This window comes from Lates calcarifer, linkage group LG13 (genome assembly GCF_001640805.2).
Source record: "Lates calcarifer isolate ASB-BC8 linkage group LG13, TLL_Latcal_v3, whole genome shotgun sequence".
NCBI classification, from domain to species: Eukaryota; Metazoa; Chordata; class Actinopteri; family Centropomidae; genus Lates; species Lates calcarifer.
The window spans coordinates 1,471,443-1,499,213 of NC_066845.1; the positions used below are offsets into that span (position 1 = coordinate 1,471,443).

At 39.8% G+C, this 27,771-nt stretch overlaps 1 protein-coding gene across 1 annotated transcript; it reads left to right on the plus strand.

Moving 5' to 3' along the window:
* Nucleotides 1–309: 309 nt before the first annotated feature.
* nf2a (NF2, moesin-ezrin-radixin like (MERLIN) tumor suppressor a) lies at nt 310–26,650 on the plus strand. The gene is made up of 16 exons (XM_018661591.2): nt 310–1,039; nt 2,307–2,432; nt 2,559–2,681; nt 5,383–5,466; nt 10,998–11,066; nt 11,203–11,285; nt 13,504–13,579; nt 14,172–14,306; nt 14,502–14,576; nt 14,791–14,904; nt 15,042–15,164; nt 15,545–15,762; nt 17,251–17,356; nt 19,181–19,299; nt 20,478–20,637; nt 25,038–26,650. The coding sequence occupies exons 1-16, from the start codon at nt 926–928 to the stop codon at nt 25,086–25,088; spliced, it is 1,776 nt and encodes a 591-aa protein (XP_018517107.1). The 5' UTR covers nt 310–925; the 3' UTR covers nt 25,089–26,650.
* Nucleotides 26,651–27,771: the final 1,121 nt, after the last annotated feature.

A 27,771-nucleotide genomic window follows, 5' to 3' on the forward strand; every position in this document is an offset into this window, starting at 1 on the left:
TTAAAATCTCTCACCTTGAAAAAAAAATTTCTGACACTATTTTTTGAATTTTGATTTATTCTAGTATCAAATGGTCTTACCATGCTTAGACAAGCCTCACAAACGGAAGGAGAACGTGAAATAATTTGTTATGAAGGGTAAATTGCTCATGTTATCTAAAACAACAGAATCTGATTAAACAGTTGTTATTAACAATATTTCCTACATACTGTATTTTATGTCAGTCAAAGATTCAATGTCCTGTAACCATGTCGTAATGTGCACTACTTGTTATTACAAACTTCTGGCTGGTACGTGAATGCACCATTGCTTTTAGGATACGATAGCTAACAAAATAGTTAGCTGCAGTTAGCTAAAGCTCCCTCTAAACAGTGTGTATGTAACAACCAGAAGTGTGTATAACTCTCCAAATGGGATCTGTGGGATTCATAATTTCTTGGACGCGTATCTGTAATCGCTAAAGGCTTTCACGGTATAGAGATGTATAGCCTTAGCGCAAGACAGGGGCTAGTATTGGGTATGTAATGGTAGTTAGCTAACTTAGTTTCTATTTAACCTAGCGTTAACGTTAGCAGTAACCATAGGACAGTACACTGTATTGACCAACTCATGCGAAATGTATTTGGAAGCATTTTAACTTGAAATTATTAAAACTACCATACGTACGTAGTGTGTATGATACATTCATTACCCAATATAATGTCAGTAAAAGCATTCTATATAAACTTTGCTGGAAGTTGTTTTTAAGTATCCACAGATAGGTTAACGAGCTAAGGTATTCTAAAGCTGGATATAAGTATGCCAAGTGACTTATCTTTAGTCTCCACCAAAGAATACAAAAGATGTAATGCCTTTATAGGTTGCTTAGTTTGGGCGAATTAACGACTTTGAATGACTGAATAGTTTAGCTGATGAGCTATTCACCATGGCAAGTGCCTTAGCAGCGAAGATGGGATTTAACTCACTAATGAGGAAACAAGCCAGGAACTTCAACGTCAGGATCTGCACCATGGAGTCAGACATGGAGTTCAGTTGCGAGGTGTGTATGTATGATAAAACTCTGCATGATTTTGTTCAACTTAATGCAAGATGCCACACTTGTAGTGGCCCTAATCACAGCATCAAGTCAGCCCCCACTCTCTCTCTGCGACAGTAAATTACATTCACGGTAATGAAACTGCTGCCATATTCTACGCCTAACCATAATCTGTAATGACTGCTGAATCAGGGTGTAGGTACAGAATTTATCACGGTGATAATAGTAATGGTTGTTCCTTATGAAGATGTATGAGAGTTTCACACTTTTTAACACTAGATGGCAGCAAGTAACTATGAACACACGCAGAAGCTGAATCTGTTCTGCAGAAGATAATATCTGTTATAATTTATCGCTGTCGTATGCAGCAGTGAAATTTTAGTCAGTGGCAAAGCCCAATGCAGTATAGGACTTGAAAAGGAAGGTGTGCATCATTCTGCAGTGTCACCATAAAAATCATGTCATGCTGGTGTCATACTAATGCCTTCTTAGTGTCTTTAAAATATTGCATGACTTGGTTGATGACTTGGTTGATTATACACCAGAGTTGAAAGCCATCAAAATTACTTGCAGACACCATCTCTGTACTTAAAAGGGAGGAACCTCGCCAAAGTTTGCAGTCAGTAATTACACAGAGCAGTATAATGTTAGTTGCAGGTTTCTATTTTCTATGGTGGAATGATAATTTTATCAGTTATGGGTTTTGTAAATAGCATTTAAAAAGGATATATAAATATATGTTCATTCAGCCTTGCATAGGAATTTTTGATTGGCCCCAGCTGTCTTCCCCAGTGCATAGTGGAACTGATATTCTCATTTCTTGCAATTTTTAACTTTAACTTTTTTCACACCAACCTTGAATACTCCGGACAGTAACTTACACCCTGAGTTCGTTCAGAGACATGAAAGCTATCTAAATTGGATACGTGCACATGGTATGCCTCCCTCATAGCCCTCAGGTGCATGAGGAGAACATGTATTGCTCACAGCAATAAACCAGAGATGGAGGTTATGCTGGAAATGCTTGTATGTCTGGATTCAGTAGATCTTATGGCTGTTTTTAGTTAATAGTTAATCTTAGAAAGAATGGAGTATCTTTGTTCTTGTACATTAGGAGCAGTCAGTGAATGATGTGAATTTTATTGACAAAATTTAGCTCTTTAGTTAAGATTCTCTTCCAGTATCAATTCAACGACTTCTGGTAATTGAGCATTTTCTGTTTTTCTCCTCTGAGAAAATCTTACAAGACTAAAATATGTACATGTTTCAGGTCAAGTGGAAGGGAAAAGACCTGTTTGATTTGGTATGTCGAGCTCTGGGCCTGAGGGAGACATGGTTCTTTGGGCTCCAGTACAACATCAAGGACACAGTTGCTTGGCTGAAGATGGAAAAGAGGGTAAGAGATTCTGATATTGTGCTGGCCTTGTTAACGGCCATGAGCTATGTAAACATTGTTAGGTGTAGCAGTCATGAAAAGGAAATGAATTTCCCCACTGATGATTTCTTCGGTTTACTGTTGCAGGTTCTGGATCAGGAGGTACCAAAGGAGGAACCAATCACCTTCCACTTCCTGGCCAAGTTTTACCCTGAAAATGCTGAGGAGGAGCTAGTGCAAGATATCACACAGCATCTCTTCTTCCTACAAGTATCCATACATAATATAAACCTCCTGTTTTCTCACTGTGCTTATATTGAGAGTTTTGTTTTTCACTTCAGGGGTATTTAGTTTGAAAATGATTCAGGATATACTCTTGAGATGGTCGTCATCTTCTTCTCTGTTTCACGTGACTATCTGCCATAAAGGCCTTGTGAGAAGGTTTTTTGTGCACTTACACTGACTGACACATTCTCCTCTTTCTCTGCTGCTCTCTAAGTTGAAATTACCACAGGCTTACAGGTAAACCTGAAATCCAACATGCCTCTTAGAAGAAGCTGTGGATTGCTGTCTGGCTAGTGGGTAGACACTTTTGTCAAAAAACTCTTCTTTCCTTGATTGTAATCTTCCCAGAGGAGGTGCTGTGTTTGAGGCTTGAAAAGAGAACACTCTTAGAAGCGGGTCTCATCTTTCTGAGGAATTGGATTAGTTAAAACGAATCATTTAGAAAATAAGTTTATGGGAAGACGAGCCATCAAAATGCTTTGTAAATTTCGGATTATGTATTTCACCCTTGGCATTTGGGTGATGCTCTATATCTGTGGCTTCCTCACTATTCCAACAGGGGGCACAAGTCCACAGAGTTTCTGACAAGTTGTTGAGCAGGGCACTTTGTAATACGCTTTTTCACTTTTTTGTCCCTGTCTGATTGTGTGCAGCCATGTGGAATCAATGCACAACATATTACCGCTGCCCTTTCTCTCCACTTAATACTCTCGGGGGAATTCCTGTGGAGCCTGCACCACACCATTCTGCTTGCAAGAGATGAGATTTGTAACTGTGCCCCCATCGGCCAGTATTACCAGCTGCATTTATCAATTACCAATTAGGCTTTAAGGACTCAGTTATTGGCTCAGTTAATGACATATTCTCCATGGGATGCTTGTCCCCCATAGCACTCCCTTCAGCTGGTTTAGTTCTGTGGATTTAGACAGCGGTGCACTTGTATTCCCCAACATTTGGATAGAGGCACTTATCTGCTTAAAAAAGTCTGTCTGTGTCATTAATCCGTTTAGAGGTAGTTGAAGCAATTTATTTATTTCAGAGGGAAACCGTGCTAAAAAAACCCCCACAGCTGACAAATTACTCAACAGTTAAAGCAGTGCACAGCTACAAGGGGAGAAGAATACAAATGTGTAACGCCTCGCATCGCTTGTCTCCTTATAACTTTGCTCTCATTAATTCCCATAATGTCGGGAGCAGGCCTCTGTTCAGATAGTGTCACAGGCATGACAGCTGGATTAGTGCTTATCAGAAATGATCACCGACCCGGATGCAAACACACACACACCCCACACACACTTAGACGACTTACACAGACACATGCACGCCTCCATCACCTCAGCCTGCAATCTTTGCAACAACATAGTCTCATTTGTAAACCAGATTGCAACTTCAGCCTCTTAGCGCCTGCCACGATTAGTGGCTGTCACCTCTGGCTCAACACCTTTGTTAGTTCAGGACAGGAGAAGACAGCATGACTGGCTCTGCAAATGATACGGTTTGAAGCATTAAATTGCCCACTTATATAACTGCAGCTGAAGCATGTTTGCCCCGTCTAACCTTACAATCCGGCTTTGTGCTCTATATATAGTTATGCAAGTTTGTGATTCAATTAGTTTGACAGGTGATGGAGTTTGTAAAGTGACACCTGGTGAGAAGTAGCACTTTAATCTAGAAGGAGCTTGTTAAATAGGATTGCCAGCCATTTTGAAAATTCATATTATCACTGTGATCCATAACAGTTAAGACAAGTTGTGTAAACATGAACCATTCTTTCTCAAAGATATAAATTGGAGTCCTAAACCCTGAATTTGTCATGCTCACTGACTGAATCAGCCACACTGTGGGCGTAGAAATAACACAAATTGTAAAAATGGGTGGCGTTCTCCTTTAATTATCATTTGGCGCTTTTCTAAGACTCTCTGTCATGTCATTATGCTCTACTGACTAGCAAGCTGATATTCTTGGAGCAGCTTAATGATCCTAAGAAATACTGTTGGCTTAGGTACATAGTTCTTGGCTCAGTGTCTAATAGGTCCCCATGTGGCTATGATATTTAAGTCTTACAATATTTATTTGGCACAGTTTGTCCTCTTTCCAGACCTCTCTAAAATGAGCAAGTACCAGTGCACCGTAGCTGGAAGTTTATTTACTCAGTTTGCAGCATAATAACTTGATTCTGTGGCTGTTGAAAATTGGTACCTGAACACTGTGTTTTAGCAGAATGTGGCTCTCACCAAGTGGAATTAAGGGAATAAAGTTCTGGCTGTCAAAAGCAGAGTTTTCAGAAAGTTGTGTTTTAGCTTGTGCTGTCACTCTGCTCTCTAAGTTGTCAAGTCTTTTTTCATTGTGTCGGAGTCAAGTGAGATCGCCTGTCACAAGAATCATTTTGCTCCTCTCGTGGAAATCAATATAAAGAAGGTGTAATGCTCAAACTGAAGATAAAAAAACATCTGTCCTGATTTATCGCTCACTGGAAATATATTCAGTTTTACAATGAAAAGCTTCTCTTCTGGTTTAACAAACTGCCAAATGTCACAGAATATACATTAGCTGCATGGTTAATCCTGAATTGATTTTTCTGTTAGAGAGGTTAGGTGGAATGAAGAAGGCTTTGTTATTCAGGTGGTTACATGCATAACAAAATTAGTAATGCCTCGAACCTGATTTCTGTTTGGTAACTCCTTAGGTGAAGAGGAAGATCCTTGAGGAGGAGATTCACTGTCCACCTGAGGCCTCTGTGCTGCTGGCCTCCTACGCTGTCCATGCAAAGGTTAGTGCTCTTTCTGGAACTTCAGTTAATATTCACACGGTTAGTGCTACAGTAGATACTGATGAATGGCAGCTAAATAGTGTCTTAGGATCGTATCTGTGATTTTTGCCTCTAATGAAGCTGTGACCTCCTCTGACTGTTACCTCCGGCGTGGAAAGGGGCTATTTGTAGCTGAGTTTAAAGTGGTAGGGATGAGGGTTAGCATCCCTCAAACTAGAGGACATGGTACTCTGATGGAAAACTGTAGGTATTTACTTTTAGGTTTGGAGCAAGTGGCCCAAATGAAGGGGGTCAGGTATCTTGAAGAGAGATTGACAGGCAGATTATTGGAATGTCAACAGTTATGTGTACTAGAGTATTTGGGTAAATTTTAAATACCACTATATACTCTCTAGTCCACACCAGCTGAGGAACTAAAACATCTGGAATTTACTTTAAGCAGAAAAACTGCTCTTTTGCATTGAAAGGAGTCTGTAAAATTATTTCAGGCATCTGATCAGAACGACCCCCTTTGGCAAATGCTCATAGAAATGGTTGAGATTTGTGAGTGAGCGTGGAGGTGTGTAAGGCTGACGTGAGCAAAGCCGAAGCATTGTGAATGGGATCTATGCAGATCACCACAGCCTCTCTAAGTAAACTAAATGTAACAGTTTATTCTGATAAAGATTTTATGTCACATTGCCCAGCCCAGCTCAAAACTGACCTTTTTAGCCTGGAATTTGTCAGGAGTGTGTTTATGATTGTCATTTGTACTCTAATGGTGTTATTTAATTGTATTGTTTTATTGCCTTTTACTTCAGGTTATTCTTATGTTACTTATATTTACATTTGTCTTTATTTAGATATGAATTTTTGGCTCGTTATCTTTACCTTTGTATATGTTTGTAGATAATGTTTCACTGCTTGTGTTTTAATTATTTAACATACTTTACAAGCACTATGAACTGTAAATTATCCTCTATGAAAGGCACTGTATAAAAATTTTCAATGATTTATTGGTCGAGGATCACACAAAAGGTTACCTGATGTGTATGGAAATCATGCCGCAGGAAAAAGCTCCCTTAATAAACCTCAAGCGATGTCCGTTGTTTTGGTTGAGGAATTCCATCTTTCTGAAATCCCCAGGAAAAAGATAGGGAGGGTGATGTGCAGCTTTTTGACAGGCGGACAGGGTCTAGTGAGACCGGAACTCTACCTCAAAGATTTGGCCAAGAGCCCTCAGAGACTCGCCTTTCCCATGCCAATTTACAGGCCTAGGTTAAAAGAGACTACATGGATCAAGAAAAATCAGCAAATCAGCTTGAGACTTGTGCTCTCTGCCGTCAGCCCCTGCGATCTGGGAGCAGCAAAAAATATGGGGCTGCAATCTGTTTTCATTTAATCAGCAGTCCACTTTGATTAGAGCCAGTGCGAGTAAATTGGTATTGTAAAGGGAAGACAGGTACTTGTTTAGCAGTGCAGCTGCTGAGAGGTTTTTGGCAGACTTTTCCCTTCTCCTATTCTCATCATGAGTTGTTATTGTGCACTACTGTGAGCCTGTGAAGTAGAGTGTCTCACACAGTGGGATCTACTTTGGTACCCTGGCTCATCTTTAATCATTATTATGCTAGAAAATGGCAGTAAGGAGAGAGTTAAAGCTGTATTCCAAGACGACTTTAATGTTTAAAGGAGATTGTTGTGTGAATGTGAATGTGAATGTGAATCAGCTATGTTCAGGTACGGACAGTCACACACAGAATCCTTGTGTGTGTAATCAGTTTCCAGTTGGAGCAGAGATTGTGGTATGATTCACAACAGACGCAGTAGGAAGCCATAAAAGCTACCATTACCTTGTATGAGTTACAGGGAGTGGATGAATAGCAGGGATAATAGAAATTAGGGATAGTGGAGGAATTTGTGTGTGTTATGAACACAGCAGTCAGCCACAAAAAGTTATATTGTTTTATTACTTATTTATTTATTGTTAGCATATGCTAACATTATGTTGCAGGATGTCATTGTAGAGCCCATATACTGTATATGTTACACTGAATAATATGATATTATGATATCTGTATGAAAGTGACCTAACTCATATAAGACAGTATCCATCATATTGTATTTAATATGAAAGATGGTCAGTCACTACAACATACTACATTTTTATGAATACAACCAAAGAATATTTTTATTATATTATAATATAATATTATTAATTTGCCAGTTACATTCTTGAGTACTCAATAAATTGTTTGGTCTACAACATATCAAAAAAAAACTTTAAAAAATCATCGTCCTGTTGGAAAATGGGTGTTGTAATTCAGTGTTTTACTTGTGGGATACATTGGTCTCTAAATGTTATCCACCAACCATCTGCAAGACAGCAAATAAACAAATTAAACAAAAAAAAAAACAGCCACTGTGGAAAAATGCAGAGGAAGTCACTCTGGCACAGAGGTTGAATAGGGAGTAAGGTTTGCTCCCTCAGGCCCAACACCACTGGAGGCGTGGAGAACTGTGTCCAACTGAGTGGGGAGGGATATGGCAAACTAACAGGCATGAATGACTCTGGTGGGAATCATTGTGTTATACAAGTGGCTTCAACAAGACCTCTATCTAAACTAATTTTTCAAAAATTGAATGAGTCACCCTCTAGGCTACCGTACATTTTCTTTCTTGATGTATTCGAATCTTTTTTCACCTCACATCGTGTGACACAGATGTGATGTGTAAACAGCAACACGTTCAATCTGGACCACACAATTTGTTATTCAATACATAGTGGAATTTGACAGCTTTGCCTTGGAGCATGTAAATACTGCTTCACTCAACTGTCATAGTATTGATGCTGTCCACAGCTTGGGTGGCCACTATAGCCTGAGGGACAATGAGATATGGTCAGGGAAAGAAAATGCCAGCTTGTGAGAAGTATCAATTCAGTCACAATTTACAAGCATGTAGTGTAACTGAGAAGTGTAGGTAGAAAAACAGATGATATCTTTTGTTGTTTTTTCAACATTCTCTGTGGAAGGAACCTGAGCAATGCTCGCAAGAAAAAGTCCCATTTTGCTTGTTTAGACTACATAACAATAAAGCCTTTCATTGGTTAGAGTGTATTCATGACTAGACATGAGAAGTCTGTATTTCTCACCATTGTACTGGTAATGGATTTTTCCAAAGTGCCTGGAGTGTGCGAGAAATACATTTTCTAGATTTAGAAAGAAGGATTTATTGAACAGAATATATCCATTAGGCAGTGGTCACTGCTGTGCTGCTGGTGATAATTGTTAAGTGAAAATAGTGACACATAGCTGTCCTTTGAGAAATGATTGTCACTGTTAGTTTGGGGTTGTTTAAAATAATTGGAGGAGAGGTTTGTAATCAGGAAGCATCCAAGAGCACTGTCACTGTCAGAATGCCATCCTGTGTCTCCCTGAGCTGAGGCCCAGTTATAAGTCTATATATCATCAATTATTTAGCAGTTACAAACAAACAGGTGAGGAAGTGAGGGAGTAGAAGCTGCGAGGATGGGAACCTGAAGGGAAAAGTCTAATTAAATGGCCCTCGGCTCCTCCACTCTGTTAGCCACTGCACCGTTTCTGTGTTCCAGGCTTTCCAGTCTGTGTGTTGAGCTTATTAAATTCAGGTCTGTTAAGTACTGTTTTCAGACTGGTGTGCACAAAAAGAAAATCCAATTTAGCCTCATAATAAAAGTAACAAAAAATACAACAAAACAACACAACATACAGAATTAGTAAGCTGATTAGAGCCATGCAAGTGGTCAGAGGCTGCTAAATTATTCACGGTGTAAAAGTCCACCGTGACAAACAACTATCGAGGCTCTAAATTGCATTTCTAATCATTGTTTAAGGATTTTAGGTATTTTCTTCCAAACATAATGTAATTTAACATTAGAATACTTATATTTTGATGTCAGCCCTTCTCTTGGCCAGACATTTTCTGTTCCTGCAACTGGCCAACTGAAACACAGCAATTAAATTTTGAGTACAGTTAAGCAGCAGCAGAAGGCTTTTTTTTTCCGATCTGAAAACCTCAGTGGTAATGTCAGATTTTGGTGTCAATCTAAAAAATAAAGAGAGAATGAGTCTTTCAAGTCTCTCTATTTTCCACCGAGGTACAGCCAAAAGGTTCAGTAGTCACACAGAGAGAGAAATCCCTGAGAGGAGGCAGACATTCTACTTTTTGGTGTCAGCCCCTCAGAGTCAAAGACAAAGGCCTCTTCTTCTAAAACCTATTATTTTTCACCAAAGTTCAACAATCACTTTGGTAACTTTGCTGCTTTCAGTCTTGAGTTCAAGCACTTTATGAGGATGCCCATCGAGAACTCCTCTCCAAAGAATTACCAAAATAGATGCAATTCACTGGAGATCATGTGAATCTCATACATACAGCATGAACCACCTAGGGTTCTATAAGGAGAGATCAAATGGAAGTGAACTGAGGTAAGCAACAGAGAGAGTTTTGGCAATTAGACTCCATCGATGTGAGGTATTTGGTCATGCATAGACCCATATGAAGAGATGAGAGATAGGATAGATCCCCTGGAGTCTAGACACTGGTGGTGGTGGAGAAGAGCCAGATGATGAAACCTTTAGACAAGTATTCCTGGACATCATGGAGGGATTGTGAATGGAGGGATGCGACAGTGTGGCAAAGTGTAAGTGACGCAGAGAAACAGATTAGGAGTATATAGCCAAAGTTAGCCCTTAGAGAACCAAGGCGAACATGAAGGAAGCCAAAGCTTCATGTGGGAGAAGAATATTATATATTTAAGAAAGAACATTTTATTGTTTTTTAGTCCTATATAGAGGTTTGAAGTTTCTATTTTTTAAACAAATTTGTGTCTTGAATACCCCAGTGCTACGGCAGTGTTTTAGAACAATGCAAAGGGCCAGAAATATGTAAAAGAATAAACACTTCTTCAATGACCTCCTCTAATTTCAATCAAATTACCAGCTAAATAAATCACAATGCAAAGGAAAGACCCAACCAGATTTGACAGTGATATATGCACAGAGCATGCAGCAATGCACAGGTATATTGTAGGTAAATGTTCACGTTAACCTACTTACATAAATCTACAGTCATAACCCACTTTTTAAATCGTAGCTACATGTATAATTCATATCCTTCCACCAGTTATACTGTAGCCCAAAGGAAATTCCGCACTGCCACTCAGTCATGCCTAATCCATTCATATCTCTCTTCAAACATGCATGATATAATTTGTACCCGGGCTCTATGATGATAAGTGATCAGTCTCAGCTCTCTCTGAGATATTTCTAATAGCATCATTTATACCGTCTCCCAACAACTGGGCCACTGCGTGTGCGGTGTGTGTTAATGACCTAATGGCTGACCAGCCTCCATTCATTTTCCAAGAGACCCTTTTCTTACTGTGCGCTGTAGTTTCATCTTATGAACAGCTCCCAGGAGAGACATAGTCTGGGCTGTTATTGGAAGGAAGGCAGATAGTGGCCATTAGTTTGGAGTAATTTTAATCCTTCTGGCACTTTTGCTCTATTTTACAGTACGGAGACTATGACCCTAATGTTCACAAACCTGGCTTCTTGGCTGAGGAGGAGCTGCTGCCAAAGAGGGTGAGTGACAGCTCACATTCATAAAATGAATATGTTTACATTTTTGCCTTACTACCTAGGCTTACACCTGCATTATGATACAATGTGTGGCATTGCAGTATGTGCTGCATTCCTATCTGTCTCGTTTACATTTCAGGTGATTAACTTATACCAGATGACTGCAGAGATGTGGGAGGAGAGGATCACAGCGTGTTATGCGGAGCACAGGGGCAGGACGAGGTAAAAACTGCTGCACTGAACTGTACCACTGGAATTTTACAGTCATCAGCACAATGTTTTAAGCACATGTGCTTAAAAGTTGGTTCTGCAAGAAATGTTTTATGCAAAACCATAGTCCATTTTGGCAGAGAGATGCAGAAATACTTACATGAAAGTTGTTTCTGTGGGAAGTCATTTAAAGGAGCATTAATGAAGAGTATGAACTTTTTGAACATTTCTTGTTGGCGAAGAAAATGCATCAGCACCAAATGGCAGAGCTTACCACAGCCTATAACTTGTCAATTAAGTATCATAAAATGTACTGTATATTCACACAAGAAATAAAATTAATGTAGCTGTTTTGGAGAGAGGATCCAAGTAGGGAGCAAATATATCAAAGTGAAAAGGACTATAAAAATGATAATTGCCTCCATAAATCTAAAATAACATGAGAATGAAAATCAGTCGTTCTGTTGTTGCACTTTGCTCCACCACTAAGCTGAACTAAGTTGAAAATGGATAGGGAGTAAGTGTGAGGGATGTGGAGTGTCTTAAAACTCCCGTGGGTGGGGAGTTTTGTGCTGGAAATTGAGTTCTAAAAGCCAAAGGCCTCAGCGCTTGGAAAAGTAATAATTGAGTCACTGGTGCTGATCAATAACCCTTTCAACTCCACCAGAGGGAAGCGCAGTGGGTGGTCCTCAAACCTTTAGCATTTTAATTGTTTAGTAAGTGGTGTAGTATAGTGGCAGCACAGGAGGGAGGTCACTGGCCCTCTGGTCACACTGTTGTGTCACTTAGTTTTGGTATCAATTCCAAAACAACATTTTACCTGTTTTTCAGATACTTTTCTTTGAGAAATATAAACTAAAATGAATGAAACGCCCGTGAGCCTCAGCAGTACTGTGTGTTCAGTGCTAATCAGGAAATGTTAACACGCTAACATGCAACAGCAAGATGGACATGATAAATACCATACTATACTTGCTAAACATTAATATGTTAGCAGTGTCATTTGACCATGTTAGCAAGCTGATGCTAGCATTTAGTGCAAAGCACCAGTGTGCCTAAGCATAGCATCATAAACCTGCTAGCATGGCTATATATTCAGAAACTGCTTTTTTTCATTGAAAAAAGCCAAAATTTTCTGTTGTTAAATCTTGTTTAAACCCAAGTGGATGTATAAGAACCTTGCAGAATTAAAATAGTCAATAAAAAGTCTATAATCCCAAAGTGTTGACTCAACTTAGGAACTATCTGATCAAAGTCAAACTAAATTACAATTCTGACCCAACATTTGAGGCCGGGTTTGGTACAAATTTCAATAGTAGTGCTATGGACACGTTTTCCTCATTATCAAAATAATATTTAGGTTTGATATCCAGCCCCAGATGGCACCACATAGTTAAAGATTTATTTCATCTGTATTTTGGTCCACATTATTCTAGAACTTGATTCAGATTTGATTATTAAAAAACTGATGCCGGCACAACATCAAAGTTATCAAACAGACTTCCAATGTGCTTCTGTGTGTTCTTTTTTATACAGTGCAACTTCAATGCTTTGCCCTTTCACAGCATTAATCAAGCATTCCCATTTAAATTTCCTCTGACCCACTCTAAAGTCTGAATGTAATCAGTGTCCAACCTAGTTAAAATTTGTTTACTTGGCATAATGCTCTCTTGCCTGTTAAAACTTTGATGAAGCTTAAATCATCAATTTTTCTACCACCCATATCAAACAGCCAGTTATTAAAAGTTTAGGCGTCAGGATGCCCTGATTTTTCCTCAGTCATCAAAGTATGCTAATGTTCTTTTTTGCTGAGTTGACCCTGAATTCACAACAGATCTGCCAACCAGGCTACAGAGAGAGAGAGGAGGAAGAAAAGAGTTTGATGCATTTGTTTTCTCTATGGCAGTATTTAGAGGCTCGGAGGCATCAGAATAAGTCTTCTTTTCCATCAAGCATAACCTCTAAAGCCTGTTAGCGAATTATAGTTGTGTTTTGTGTCAGCACTGTGCTTATGTTCTCACCCTCGCAAGAACTATGTGGCAGAGTTTTTATAGATCACACAACATGACAGATGCTACACACAAAAGCAGAGGAAACAAGGTCTGAACTCCTTTTTCTCTCCACTTCTGCACCCCTTCTCCTCCCACCCTTCCTCCTTCCCTCTCTTCTCCATTCCCTTGGATCCCTCTCAATCTCTCTCTCTCTCTCTCTCTGTCTGCCTTTGAACCAGGGATGAAGCCGAGATGGAGTATTTAAAAATAGCTCAGGACCTGGACATGTACGGCGTCAATTACTTTTTAATCAGGGTGAGCCAATGCTGCTTTTCTGTATCTTTACAAAGTAAGCCAATATGAGGGGTCTGGAGGCGTGTCAGTTTCACTATGGTATTATGAAATTAAGTAGGGGACTAGCAGCCTGACTCTGCTGTTTTAAATTCTCTTTAGTTTTGAATCTGGAACATTTTATGAACAAATTTGTGGCTGCTGTTTTGGCACTTGATTTTTTCCTGGTGAGTCATGACAAAAACAATCCTGTAATAAGTCTTCACAAACAGAAAAATTCACTTGAGGTGAGTCTGGCCTTGATCGAGGAATTCTCTTAAAGGCCGAGACATTTTAAAATACCACCAACAAGTCAACCTCAGCGTAAGTAATTCATTGTAGCATTACTTTTCAAGTAAACAAGCCCAGATGGCATATACACCCCACAACTGGCATTGTTAAGCTCGGCTCTAACAAATAGTTTTGGCAAACAGAGTCACCGCAGTGCTGCCTCTGTCGAATTCAGGTCGAATTCAATATAAATGAATGTTGGCTGGAAGGTTGGTACCACAACTGCTCGCTAGTGTCCTTTAACAGAGGGAAGTTAAAAAAAATTTACCCTGCTGATGTGGTTTAGAATAAAAAGGGAACAGATCTTCTTCTGGGAGTGGACGCCCTGGGTCTGCACATCTACGAGCCGGATAACAGGCTGACACCCAAGTGCTCCTTCCCCTGGAATGAGATCCGCAACATCTCCTACAGCGACAAGGAGGTGGGAGAATCTGCTGTGGTTCTTTATGTTAAAGATTAGTGGGATAGTGCTTGTATTCTAATAAAGGCTGCTGATAATTAAATATAGAGCTGTGTGAAACAGAATAGCCTACATTAATGTGTAAGCTGTATAATTTTCCTAGTTTTGTTGTTGTTTTGACCAGAAGTTTGGGATTCTTGTCTCCTCAATGTTTAGTTTACCATCAAACCTCTGGACAAAAAAACCAATGTTTTCAAGTTCAACTCTTCACGGCTGAGAGTCAACAAGTTGGTGAGTTCAGTTGAAGTGGTTAAGGCTGTTTTGACAAGAAATACAGCCCTTTCACCAAATACTTTGGTTCTCCGGTTACTTTTGGAAACCATCATTCTGTTTATTTCTCATAATTAAGGTGAAGAAAAATACTGGAAGTGGCTAGTGGTTGATTTTGTGATGAACCGACCATCATTGCAAGTAACACCCATTCTTGGTTTTTGCTCTTGTGCAGATCCTTCAGCTGTGTATAGGGAACCATGACCTGTTTATACGTCGGCGGCGGGTGGACTCGCTTGAAGTGCAGCAGATGAAGGCCCAGGCCAGAGAGGAGAGGGCCAGAAAGCAGGTACCAATGACGAGGGGATGGGGTGGAACACTGAACCTGTCCTAATGTACTGCAAAGTGTTACTGAATTTCCATATTTCCACAAATTTTCTCCACCGTATCCTCTTTGGCCACACTCCACCCGTCTGTGGCATTCAGGTGGAGAGGCAGCGTCTGCAAAGGGAGAAGCAGCTACGAGAGGAGGCAGAGAGAGCCAGGGACGAGCTGGAGAGGAGGCTGATTCAGCTGCAGGATGAGGCTCACATGGCCAATGAGGCCCTGGTAAGACTTAACCAAAGCCATCATTTATTGGTACATCACATATACACAGGTATCACAACTAAATACATCAATTTAGTCCTCTCATGCCACTTTCCTGCCTTGAAACGTGATCTCCTCCCAGTCTTTCCTCCTTTTCTTGTCATTTAATAATTCTTTCCCTTTTATGTCTTTTCCCTCCTCTCCCTCTCTCCTGTATTTTTGTACATTCTCCTTCTCGTGCTTCTCTCCTCTTTGTCTCTCAACCTGTTGCCATCCCATCTCTCTCTTTAATGTCTCTTTCTTTGCTCCATTTCCCCATCTCCTCTCATTCCCATTCTCAACTTTTCTTGTCCCCTGTCCCCTTTCTTGTGTTTTTTTTCCCTCTTCCTGCTCCTCTCCAGCTGCGTTCGGAGCAGACGGCGGACCTGCTGGCTGAAAAGGCCCAGATCGCGGAGGAGGAGGCCAAGCTGCTGGCCCAGAAAGCTGCCGAGGCTGAGACAGAGATGCAGCGCATCAAAGTGACTGCCATCCGTGGCCAGGAGGAGCGGCGGCTCATGGAGCAGAAGATGCTGGAGGCAGAGATGCTGGCTCTCAAGATGGCCGAGGAGTCAGAGAGGAGGTGGGGAGTGGAGGAAGGAGTGTGTAGCCATACATGCATCTGTTTAGCTTTGGCCTCTATGTGGCTTTGTCTCTGTTATCACCATCTCTCTTATACCCAGATTCTCTCTTTGTATCCATCTCACATATACACACTCACACACACAACCTGCATATTGTTTCTTAGATCTTTAAATAACTTATTCCCACGTCTTACTTACTTTCCAAGACTTTTTTTTAAACTTTATTTGAAATGTGAATCCCTCAAACTGTGGAAGCAGGAAGCTGTCTTACAAAAGCATCAAAACACAGTTGTTTAATAACTTCCTCAACTCATGAGCCTCCCAAATGTTTTTGAGTTACTATACTGTTTAATGTCAAGGTGCACAAACATGCCACTGCGCATCAGTTTGCTCGACAGCACAGACGTCAGTCGATACGCTCCAAGCACAGACCTAAGTAACGCAGCTGCATTTAAATTGCTCGATCAAAGAATAAGAACTTCTAACTTGTTTAAAATCATTTAATTTCAAAGGCTTTGTTCTTGCACTGCTGCTGAAAAGCAGGTAATCATGCGGTTACAGTCACACTGCAGCACAAAGAAGTAAAAGGGAGAAAGCTTTTGTTCAGCAGCCTCCCCCTAGGTCTGAGGCACAGCAGTTAATTTGTGCTAGTTAATTGTTAGCAGTAGTATCGATTGATGGTAGGAGTCCCTATCCAACTGTCTCTTTTATGACACACTGAAACTCCACAGCGTTGAAACTGACTTTCTGATCTGCTTTTTATCTCTGCCTTGAAAAGAAATGTTGTCCTTTTCTCTTTTATACTTCCCAGGGTGGTTCAAATCAAATACTTAGAAAATCGGCTGTTGACTTTTTTATTTCTTTAGATGTCAGATGGTTTAGAGGATTGGGACTTGTTGACTGATCCTCAATCAGCAGTCTGTAAAGCTTGATAGATGCCAATCATTGTAGCCAAGAACTTAAATCATGTTCATAATGAAACAGTATACATAGATACTAAGAATATCACTTCACGGCCTCTACTTCACAGTTCATTAGGCAATCATTTCAAATGGGCACCATTAACCACTTGCCAGTAACTGCAATTTCTGTATGAGCACTTTTCTGCACCAGAGAAATTTAAACCTGTGGCACTCAACATGTAAATGACTATGTCCACTCAAACCCTTGAGGCACGAAGCTCCCCCACATCAACGAGGAACTGCTGAGTGTTCAGGAACACAGTCAAAAGAAATATAATCACCGTCATATAACATTTCACTGTGTGCAAACGTAATGGTGGAATAATGGAGTCAGAAATGATTGTCTGCTGGGGTGAGACATTGATCACCTGGGTAATAGCAAAGTGACATTCCTGGTTCATCAAGTGCCAACGTGGCGATTATGTAAGATAATTTTGGATTCAATTTAGATAATTCTCTTTCTTTTGAGGGACTGGGAGGTGAATTAAAGTATTAATCGTATCTGTCTGTCTGTTTGTCCTTCAGGGCCAAGGAGGCTGAGCAGCTGAAACAGGACCTGCAGGAAGCCAGGGAGTCGGAGCGCAGGGCAAAGCACAAGCTGCTAGAGATTACCAGCAAGGCTGTCTATACGGTACAAAGTCAGATTTAAATGTTCAAGAACAAACAAGTAGGCTGAAACTATTAGTGGACTAGTCTGTGGCAAGAAATAAATCAATGAAAAATTATCAAGTAAATTAACCAAATATTTGATGATTCCAGCTCCTCAGTTTTACCGCTTGGTTTATTTACTGATTATTGAATAGGCAAAGTGCTTATTACTAGGGTTGCAACAAACAGTTATTTTCATTATCTATTGATCTGTTGATTATTTTCTCAACTAATCGTTTGGGGTATTGAACACCCAAAAACAGTTAAAAATGTACACGCAGACATCTTTAAAGGTCTTGTTTTGTCCAAAGGACAATCAAAAAGCAAAAATACTCAGTTCATCAATATGTGAAAACTAAGAAAAGTTCTCACCTGGAACCTGTATTTTTGCTTGAAAAATTGAACGATTAAGAGATATACATAGTAGTTGTTGATTAATTTTCTTTAAACTCATAAAATGACTAATTGTTGCAACTGTACACATTGGTAAACATCATTCTAAATGTAATGTACTTGACAGAAGTTTTTATGATTATTTTCAATTTCTCTCTTTTTTGTGAGCTATTTAAGCAAAGTAAGGCATTTTAATCACTCCTCTTCCTTCTTTTATACTTAAAGACAAAGAGTAATAATTGAAATTAAATCAACATATGACTCAATAATTAAAACAGTAATGAAAGTTACAGCCTTACAAATTACTTAGTATGTATTGAAAACCACCAGACAATAGCACAGATTCATGTACACACATGCATAAAACAAATTTGCATAATACTCATATTATGCAGTACATGAATACACTCCCAGCAGGGAATAACATGCAGTAATGTTTCACAGAAAAATATTGTGCACTCCCTCACTGAGAGTATGAGCTGCTACTGCTGGTATGAAATGTGGCATAGCTGGTCAGGTTTGACGTTGTTATCTTTACTGCTATTAGCACACATATACTTGCTCACACATACACACACTCACACATGTAACTGTAGCCCTACAAAGTCACACTGAATAGGAGATACTTGCATAAGAACAGGCGGCACATAAGGCAGCCTACGCAAGAGCCTCCAACATGCTAAAAACCCACACAGTTACGCATTCATCTGCTTACACACATGTGCGCAGACACACACACATACACATACATATTGACATGCTAGCCATTGATAGAGAACTACTCGCTTGAAAGCTTCTGAATGAAAAGCCCAAACAAAAGACATGTTGCCACTGCAGCTCTACTGCACACTTATCTGCTCCTTAGTGAAAACTCTACATGAACACATACACGCACACTACACAATATTCTCCATTCCCATTTCTGTTGGCCTCTCCATGGTCTGCCAGACCATATTTATGTTGAGTGTATTCACCCTGTAGCCTGGATTCACATGCCAACAAATGGATTTACATTTATATTGTGTATTAGGTCCACATCTTATCTAGATGCCATGCAGCCAATGTATTTCAGATATTTGGCTGAGGATCTGAAAGCATATATTCATGTGTTCATGGTCCCTGACCATCAAACTGGTCATCTTTTTTTCCCTTCCTCCATTTTAACTGTTTTCTCTATCAACATTGTATCCTTGTGTCCCACTAGCACACAACGTTCCCGTACCCCCCACCCAACAGTTTAATCTTCTCTCTTTACTCCATCTTCCTCTCTTTTCTTTCTATCTTTTACCCTTCCTCAGTTTTTTCTTCATTACTGCCAGTTCTTCTTCATTTCATGTCATTTTCCATTTTATTTTTGTCAGTTCATCTGCGTCTCTTCCTCCTCTTTAATCTCTCTGTCCATCTCCCCTTCTAGTCCCCTGGACTCCCACCTGACAGCATGCCTCCCGACCTGAGCTTCAGCAGGGAGAACCTCAGCTTTGACTTTAAAGATACTGACATGAAACGTCTCTCCATGGAGATCGAAAAAGAGAAGTGAGTGGCCGGACCTGCTCTGCCTATGCCGCCTGATATTTTGGGTGTCAGCGAGTTTGCATTTCACACTTTCTTTTTATGTGGTTTAGCCTGATTCCAGTGGTTTGGTAATTGTTAATCAGCAGTGGGAATTGATTAACTGAAAAATATCTCTATCGGGTTACGTTTAAATAACCTCAATAATGTGCGAGAGAAAGATCTAACATAATGCAGTATTTTACTTAGGAACATAATCACTCTTAAATATATACATTTTAATCCAGGAGTTCAGGTGAGTAATTGACCTTTAGTATTAGCTGTCACTGATGTCACTGCCAGCATTCAAGCATTTTATTTCCTCTAGCTCATGGTATCAGTGATTACTGACAGACAGACATAACTATGGTTATGAGTATGACCCTAGCATTGGGGTTGAATAAATTACCTTGTCATCTAATTAGGTAATTCAGTTAGCAAGTGAGCAGAGAGACTGTGGGACCAGTACTGATGCTTAACTGGTCATAAAACTAGAAGAAAGACTGTGATGGAATTGGGAAGTACATAAATACTAAAATAAACTGTAGTACTACCAGTTGAATAAATTAAAAAAGGCTGACTGGCAAGATTTTTCTAAAAAGTGGACACTCGTTGTCCAGAATTTCTCCCATCAGTCCATGTAGTTTACATGCCATTTTATAATTTGCACCTCTTAGTACACTGACTCTAACAACTGCATATTTCTCAAAATTAGGTTTCACACCAGATGACCTGGAAAAATCTTCTCAAACTTTAAGTAGAGCTTGCAAACAAACATATTTTTGCAAGGTTGATATATTGGAAAATAAAAATGCCTTTAGACTTAATTAATGTTTTTGATGAATTGAATTGAAGTTTTTTATTGTAATATATAACTATATACTACATGCTGCAGGATTATCAATGATGGATGCTACTGATGTGATAATGGTTACTGTATGTATTTTTAAAGGCCATGGAAATCCCACTTGTTAAGGACCTACATACAACACAGAACAGCTTGCAGTAGAGAATATGGAAAGAGAAACTTTCAGTGTATGAGATCTTTGGTGAAAATTTGTGTTTAACAAATGTGACTTTGTGTGAAGTGCATCTTTAAAAATAAAGGGACAAAAGGGAAATCTACTAAACTGTCTCCTAACCTGCAATCTGTCCATGTTTAGGGTTGAGTACATGGAGAAGAGCAAGCACCTGCAGGAGCAGCTGAATGAGCTGAAGACAGAGATTGAAAGTCTAAAGCTGAAAGACAGAGAGACTCCTCTGGACATTATTCATAACCAGAACACAGAGCAGGGGACCAGCAAGCACAGCAACTTTAAAAAGGTACCAACCGGCACAGCTGTTTGCACACAAAACACATAAACACACACTGTACCAAATGTTACAAAATAACTGTTCATTTATTCTTCCAAAATACACTGTACATACATGATTCTCCCCCTTCAAGCCTTATCTATGCACACGCAGTCAAACATTTCTAGTTAGTTAAGCACCTTGTATACATGCACAACATTTGTTAGTAGGTCTTTGATAGCAGAGCAGAGATCTGATCACATCTACCCCTTAAAGTGATATTGGAAAATCAATATAAGAGCTAGAGATTTGACTACACCCATACACCTGCTGAAATTTGGGGGAAAAAAGCAATGCAGCTGATCTTTACAAATAACTCTTGGTCATCATGGTGTGTATGTATGTATGTATGTGCTACCTGCTCATATCCTAGTTAGCTCACTGGATTTCCCCGAACACAAATCTGCTTCAAGCCATTCACAACATTACCACACTGACAGAGATGTCAGGAACACCATGTACAACTCTACCTGAAATCTTTATATTGCACCAGTATCATAAAATATACCAGAATCAGATGTGTGCACTGACAGTGAACTTACAGAGAGGAGTAGTCAACACAAGATGAGTAATGTAAGTGTTGCCTCCAACTGGTCCTTAACTTCGCCTGAGTGAAGGCAAAACTGTGACTCTATGTGGTGTTTTATTTACACAGACATGTGCTCATACTTCTTTAATTTAAATACCAAATTCTGAAGAATAAAACTAACTCAGGTTAAAAAACAACCAGCCCTCAGCATTTAAATTCCTCCTCCTAAAAAGTAACACTGCAAATATTTACTACTGTTGGCATTGCAGGACTTTTTGGCATTACTGATTCAGCATTTGAAACAAAAATTGAGCAAATAATGGATTTTAGTCTCACTTTTGTTTTTCAAAAAGTCAAAATATCAAGCCTTAATCACAAGAGTATTGTATATAGCATTGAATCTTTGCAAATTTGTCCATCATTTTTGTGAGACCATGGTCTGTGTATGTAGATAGATAACAAATTGTTTTAGAGGGAGAGATACACACTTCTACATACCCCAATTCATCTTGGTTACATGTACAAGTTGCTTTTTTGCTCTTCAGCAGCTGTCTGATCAGTTCTGGTCACATGAATTTGTGAGGTGTGAATGGAGTCTTAAAACTGATCTTACTCTCGTACAACACCCTCACCTCCCCATCATATTATTTTAAGGCAGGGTATTGATTCTCAGAGCATCACTTAATAGCAACAGTCTCCGCATGGGACCAGGTTCATTTTTCAGCCTTGAGTTTCTTCTTTGACACACAGGGGGAGGGGGAGCGATCATTCCTTTTCTACCGTGACCTCTAAAAGTGCACAGCAGTTACCGGTCGTGAGTGTATTTTTAAAAAAACTAACTTGCAGGGCAACTGAAAGGGAAATGTGTGTTTTTGTATGCAACTTATGTCAACTTTATTTGACAGAATAGAGTCTGTCAGCTCAAGGGATATTTCAAAATTGATTGGTCAAAGGCAATGGAATTGTTATAAAAAAGTGGATTCTATTTTTACTGTCCTCTGATGAACTGGCAGATTAGGCTCATTCTCCTTTATCTTCCCACACCAGTATCTCTCTAATTTCAATAAAAGTATCAAATGAAAATTTGAGCTATGCTCTCAGCACATTGTATAACAGAAAAGCCCACCCCTCCTCCGTTTTGGTCTCCTAGTGTAAAATGTACTTGTTAAGGGAGCACTAATTGATTTTTTGCTTGGTGATTAGTCATTTAGATGGATGGGGCACCTCTGACATGCTGGGGGAGAAGAGCTAAGTTAAAAGTGTTGGTTTAATTGAACCAGAGGCGGTTGGTATTCATCTTATTAGAGTGGGAAGGGATGGGGGCATACAGCATTGCAGAGAGATGAGAAGAGAAACTAAGTCAGCTTTACCAAAAAGAGGTGAGAAGTTTTGGAGAGGCTGAGGTTGACCAAAAATGTTCAAAGGATGAGGACTTTTGAGGGAGGCTGAGTCACGGAGAAGTGCTAAGAATGTGCTGTGAAGCTGGCGACCAGAGAGGAACAGGATGAAGGGGACACGGTGGGGAAAGAAGGGCAGAGGGAATGTGAAACGAAGCACAGATCTCTGAGCCAGAAGCATCAGGACTGAATGCAACCGCACCCCCACCCCCGTTTGGATGATTAATGAATGGCCCCTTAACACAGCCCAGCGCCTTTGCACTTCTACCAGGCCACAGGTTCTGCTCTGTTAGCACCAGCCCTGCCAGGAGAGCTCACTCTCAACAACTGAATCACAACACGAGAGCTGCAGTGATTCTGTGTGAAGTTTCACTGAGAGGAAATGCTTTTTTTCATATACGACAGTCCATCCAGACTGTGTGAAGTGCACACAAAGGAGGTCAACCATCAGGGTTACTCTCATAGTGCTAAACAACATACAGAAGTATTTCTTCTCTGGAAATAGCTTTCTATTGTGCCATTCACAACATTAATACCTGGAACATTGAATAAAGAGTTCTTGCTCAGCATGGAGACTGTGGGCAGTGTAGAACACAAAACTAGAGAGTTACACAGATAAACACACACTCAGGCTTTCATACTCACAAGTGTAGTTCAGGCTGCCTGTCAGCAGGGACAATAGAAGGTGATTGGTAAACATTACCCAGCAAATCCATTCCTCTCCCACACATTATCTGTTTGGATTTGCTTAAGTCCCTCCATCTACACATTTCACAGAAATAACCTGGATTTCCCAAACTGTCCTCCTTCATCCCCGCTCTAATATTTACTTTGGCAGCCACTTTAATTCCCCTTACCCTACAGATGTTGAGGAGAGGGAAAAAGTTTGCCCACCTGATATGCTCTCTTATGCCGTATTAGATGAGCTAATGGTTAGGTATGCCAAAGGAGTAAAAGCACAGCCAGCGGCCTGAATTAATCCATCACCAGCTCATTTAAACCTGGAGAGAAAAACAATTAACAGCAACTGGCATCGATCTTCTACCTTTCCCACTCTCCCTGTCTGTTTGATTGTCTCTGCAGTACTACAGAGTCCGGGTATACAGATTTCTTTTGTCTGTCAGGGATAATTGTAAACCCTGATTGAAGCTGATTTTTCAGTTGAAGTCAGTTAAGATGTATCAACACCACTGCATGCCTTCACATACCATTGGAGAGTCATTACGAATAGAGTAACCTTGGGGGTATGTTTTCAGTAAACACACCAAAGTGCACAAAGACTCTATAGTTATCTTCTCCTTATGATCACTTATGTCTCTGTCAATGATCTCCTTTCAATAAGTCAAGGGAAACAAGTCAAATCACATGTTGTTGTGGGGTGTGCTGTGGTTTCTGGTGCCTTTTTAAATGTACTCTGGTGTTCATCAGAGACATGATACATGATACATGCATATACTGTATGTACATTTTCATCAGAAACACCTCTAACTTAACTTCAGGCAAATCATGCATTTTTAATTGTGTTGTTATTATTCAATGTAGGTTAGCAAGTGCAATGTAGGCTGGAGTAAACTCGATCTCTAATGATGCTGAATTCTAAAAATGTACATAGAAAATGTGATCACTTTATAAAATATATGATGTTATGATTTAAACTACCAAACAGTATATTAAGCTAGATTCACCACAACTGGTGGTTGATGAAGCACAGCAGTTTTTTCTACTAATAATCCAATAAATAATAATAATAATAATAATAATGAAATTCAATAGTGATGTATAATGAATACATTTACTTTAAGTACACTTTACTGAGGACACTTATGTACTTTGAGTGATGTAGCATTTGTAATGCAGGACCTTTACTTGAAATTAAGTACTGGTAGTGCAACTTTAACCTAAGTGAAAGTAGGAAAAGACGCTTCATCATGGGCATGGACTAAACAAAAACACATACGTAAAATCATTACTATCACACAAATTTAATTGTGTAACAGTTCTGAATCCTAACACAACAGCAGAAACTCACATCCAAGTTTATTATTATAGAGAGACTGCTCAAGCAGCAGCCAGCTCCCCTCCTCTGCATGAAAAGAAACTCATCCAGGGTGCCTAAGCTTGCAACCACATGTACACAATCCAAAGGGCTGTTGACAGCCAGGGAATTCTGCAAGCTTGTTGACCATCCATGCGTTGGTTTTGATGGTCTCTCAGTTGGAATTCATGAGCAGACTAGGGGATTGCAGTGCTTGCATTGGCAGCACACAGAGGCACTACATCTGGCAGAGAGGCTGAGGGGAAGGACAGGTGATGATTTAGTCTCCAAAAAGGATTTCCTGTTTACTTATTTTACTTGCTTGCTTGCTCCACTGCAGTATATTCTGTACCTGTTTACTTTCAAAACTGATAAAAACTTATCAAGTCTGTTGTTATCTCCTCTACAGCTAACACTACAGAGCACCAAGTCCAGAGTGGCCTTCTTTGAGGAACTTTAAACTACATACCGGTAAAAGCCAGGATGCACAACTGCAAAGAACCTCATGTTTCTACATTCCTGGTCAGTGTAAATAACTGACAACACTATAAGGGCTTATATCCCACTTCCTGTGAACCACTATGAAACACTACAAAAAAAAAAATGACCACTGCCCTGATCTGCACCAACTCCAGGGGCCTCATGTGTACACACAAACAAGGATGTGAGCGAAATATTCCTGCACTAAATCTGGGATTCATAAAAAACTGAGTGTGTGTTTACAGTGAGTGTGTGAAATGCAGCACATTCCCCTCGAATATTTTGAAGTGAATTTGAGTGTGGGTTTTATTAGTGTCAAAGAATAAAGGTTGACAATGCAAAAAAGGAAAAATAAAGTAGTGTAATATGATCTCTGACGGCTCCCGTTCCACTGTGGGTTTAATGAGACAGTATTCATGGAGTTTAGAATGAATTACATCATGTCCAAATGGGGTGACCTACATTAGCTGATTGCCTAACTGTTTTGAAATTCAGACAGAAACAAACCACTAAGGGATAAAGTTGAACAAGAGAATGAATGATCAAATGGCTGATGTGTCACCCATACCCTGACCCAAATAATTGATATAGTCATATACATGTATGTTAGACTTCCTTCTGTTTAAACACTATTCATTTTATTCATAATGCCAACAAATTCCTCCATATAATATATTCTTTCTTTGCTTAATAACTTCATGTTGCCTTAGTTTTCTTGATTCAGTGTAATGGTTAAATAAAAAAAATGAATGTTCAAGCAGAAAATACAGGGCATTTCTCTGCCATACATTTAAAGAGCCATTTATTGCTAATAGTGGGAGTTGATGGACTGTGGTGGATATTAAAGTTGTTCTCAACACGAAAATCCACTTCTGTGATTTACATCAAAGAATTAGCCTCACTTGTGTTGTGGGAGCAGTGTTTTTTTTTTTTTTTTGTCTCAGAATCTGTGTCCATGTTTGTGCCTTTATGCAACTTTTTTGTGGTGAATGTAGACACAGTGTTATAACATGAAGCCCTAGGACTTATGTTTACATCTTGTACATACAGAGAAGTCATGTTACATCTCTCTGGCTGCCTCCAGGAGTTGATTAGGGTGTCCTTAAAGCAAGGCACCGAGTGCACTATGCTCTGCTCTTGAAAATGAAGAGATGATCATTTGTACTAGGTGGTTCTTAGAATCTGAACTGGATGAAGGAACTGTGATTTTTAGATGTGAGCTTCTGTCACATCTATCATCTATCTCAGTTTTTTTCTTTTTTTTTGTGAAGACAACCACTTTTTCAAAACATGAATTTGCATCTATTTTGAATTAATGTGTCTTTTTGAATTAATGTTCTCTTTCCCTCTGAAAGCAATTTATTTTGGTGAATTATAATGTGAAGAAAATATTTTTTTTCTTCCTCCTGTCTGCATTTAACAAGGATAGAAGGCAGTATTTAAAATGAAACTTGTGGTGAAGTTACAGTACCTATATTTCTAGATATACATTGTAACTGATATGTATGTTTTTCCTGTAAAATAAATGAATATCAGGTCTCATTTTTTGTGTGTTTGAGTTTGTTTCTGTACAGAAATAACATTGTGTTAGTTATTTTGGCAGACTTTGATGAATGTCAGCTTTGATATTGTCAGTGCCAAGAGCCTCTTCCACCCGACCCAAACAGACATCCAATTACACCTTTGAAATGAATCAAGTGTTACATAAGCACCCTCCATCTTGTGTCAGATCACATACCCTGTTTGCTTGAGTGACAAGGTCTTTGTGTGTGTGCTTGTGTGCTTAGAGATGCGTGGGCAAACGGGGTGTGTTGCATGCCCTGCGCACTCGTTTTTGTGCCGACGTGTGTTGTGTGTCACCATATTAACCCTTTCATCTCTACCCGTGGCTTCAGGTCACTGAGACTGACAGCTCTCTGACATAGTCAGTGGCGCTGAGGTCGGGGAGGAGGGGCTTCTTCACAGCTCTGTCACCTCTGGGCTCAGTTGGAGAATGACCACCCTTGGCTTGTCAGTGTTGTGACAGAGAGACGTCTTCAGGAGCCAACCCTCCCTGGGGTTTGGGCTCAGAGGAACAGGGGTTGGGAGGTCTGCAGGGGCATCAGGCAAACCAACAAGCACGCAGATTCTCCTACGTCGCTGTCACCCACTCAACTCTGTCCTCTGAAACAGGGGACAGGGAGGAAGGGGTGAGATAGGAAGAATCACATTTTTTGTCATTTATCCGTTCTCAAGGGAGAACAGTTGACGTCACATCTGCACACACACTGGTGCACACACAAACACGCTCATCTTGCAGCGGATTGGAAAAGGTTCTCAGTTTACTGCAGGGCGAGGGGAGTTGACGGGAGCGGCACAGCACCTGCCAAAGGCTTGAATATAGAACATGCACACACAATAGGAAGGAAAAACCCCTGTGTCATAATCCAGGGTGAGCCTCAATTCAGCAAGCCAATTCAGATGTACAGTTTTATTGGGTAGTACAGTAGCCAATAAAATGTCCTTATTACCCTTTTTAGGTTTGACTGCACAAACGTAAGGAGGTGGTATCAAATAGTAAAGACACTGTGGCTTCATTGTAGCCACCTAATAACTGTTAACTGTCAGTCTTACTTTAAATTCTGAATTGAAGGCGCCATATTACTTTTTTACAGGTAGATGCA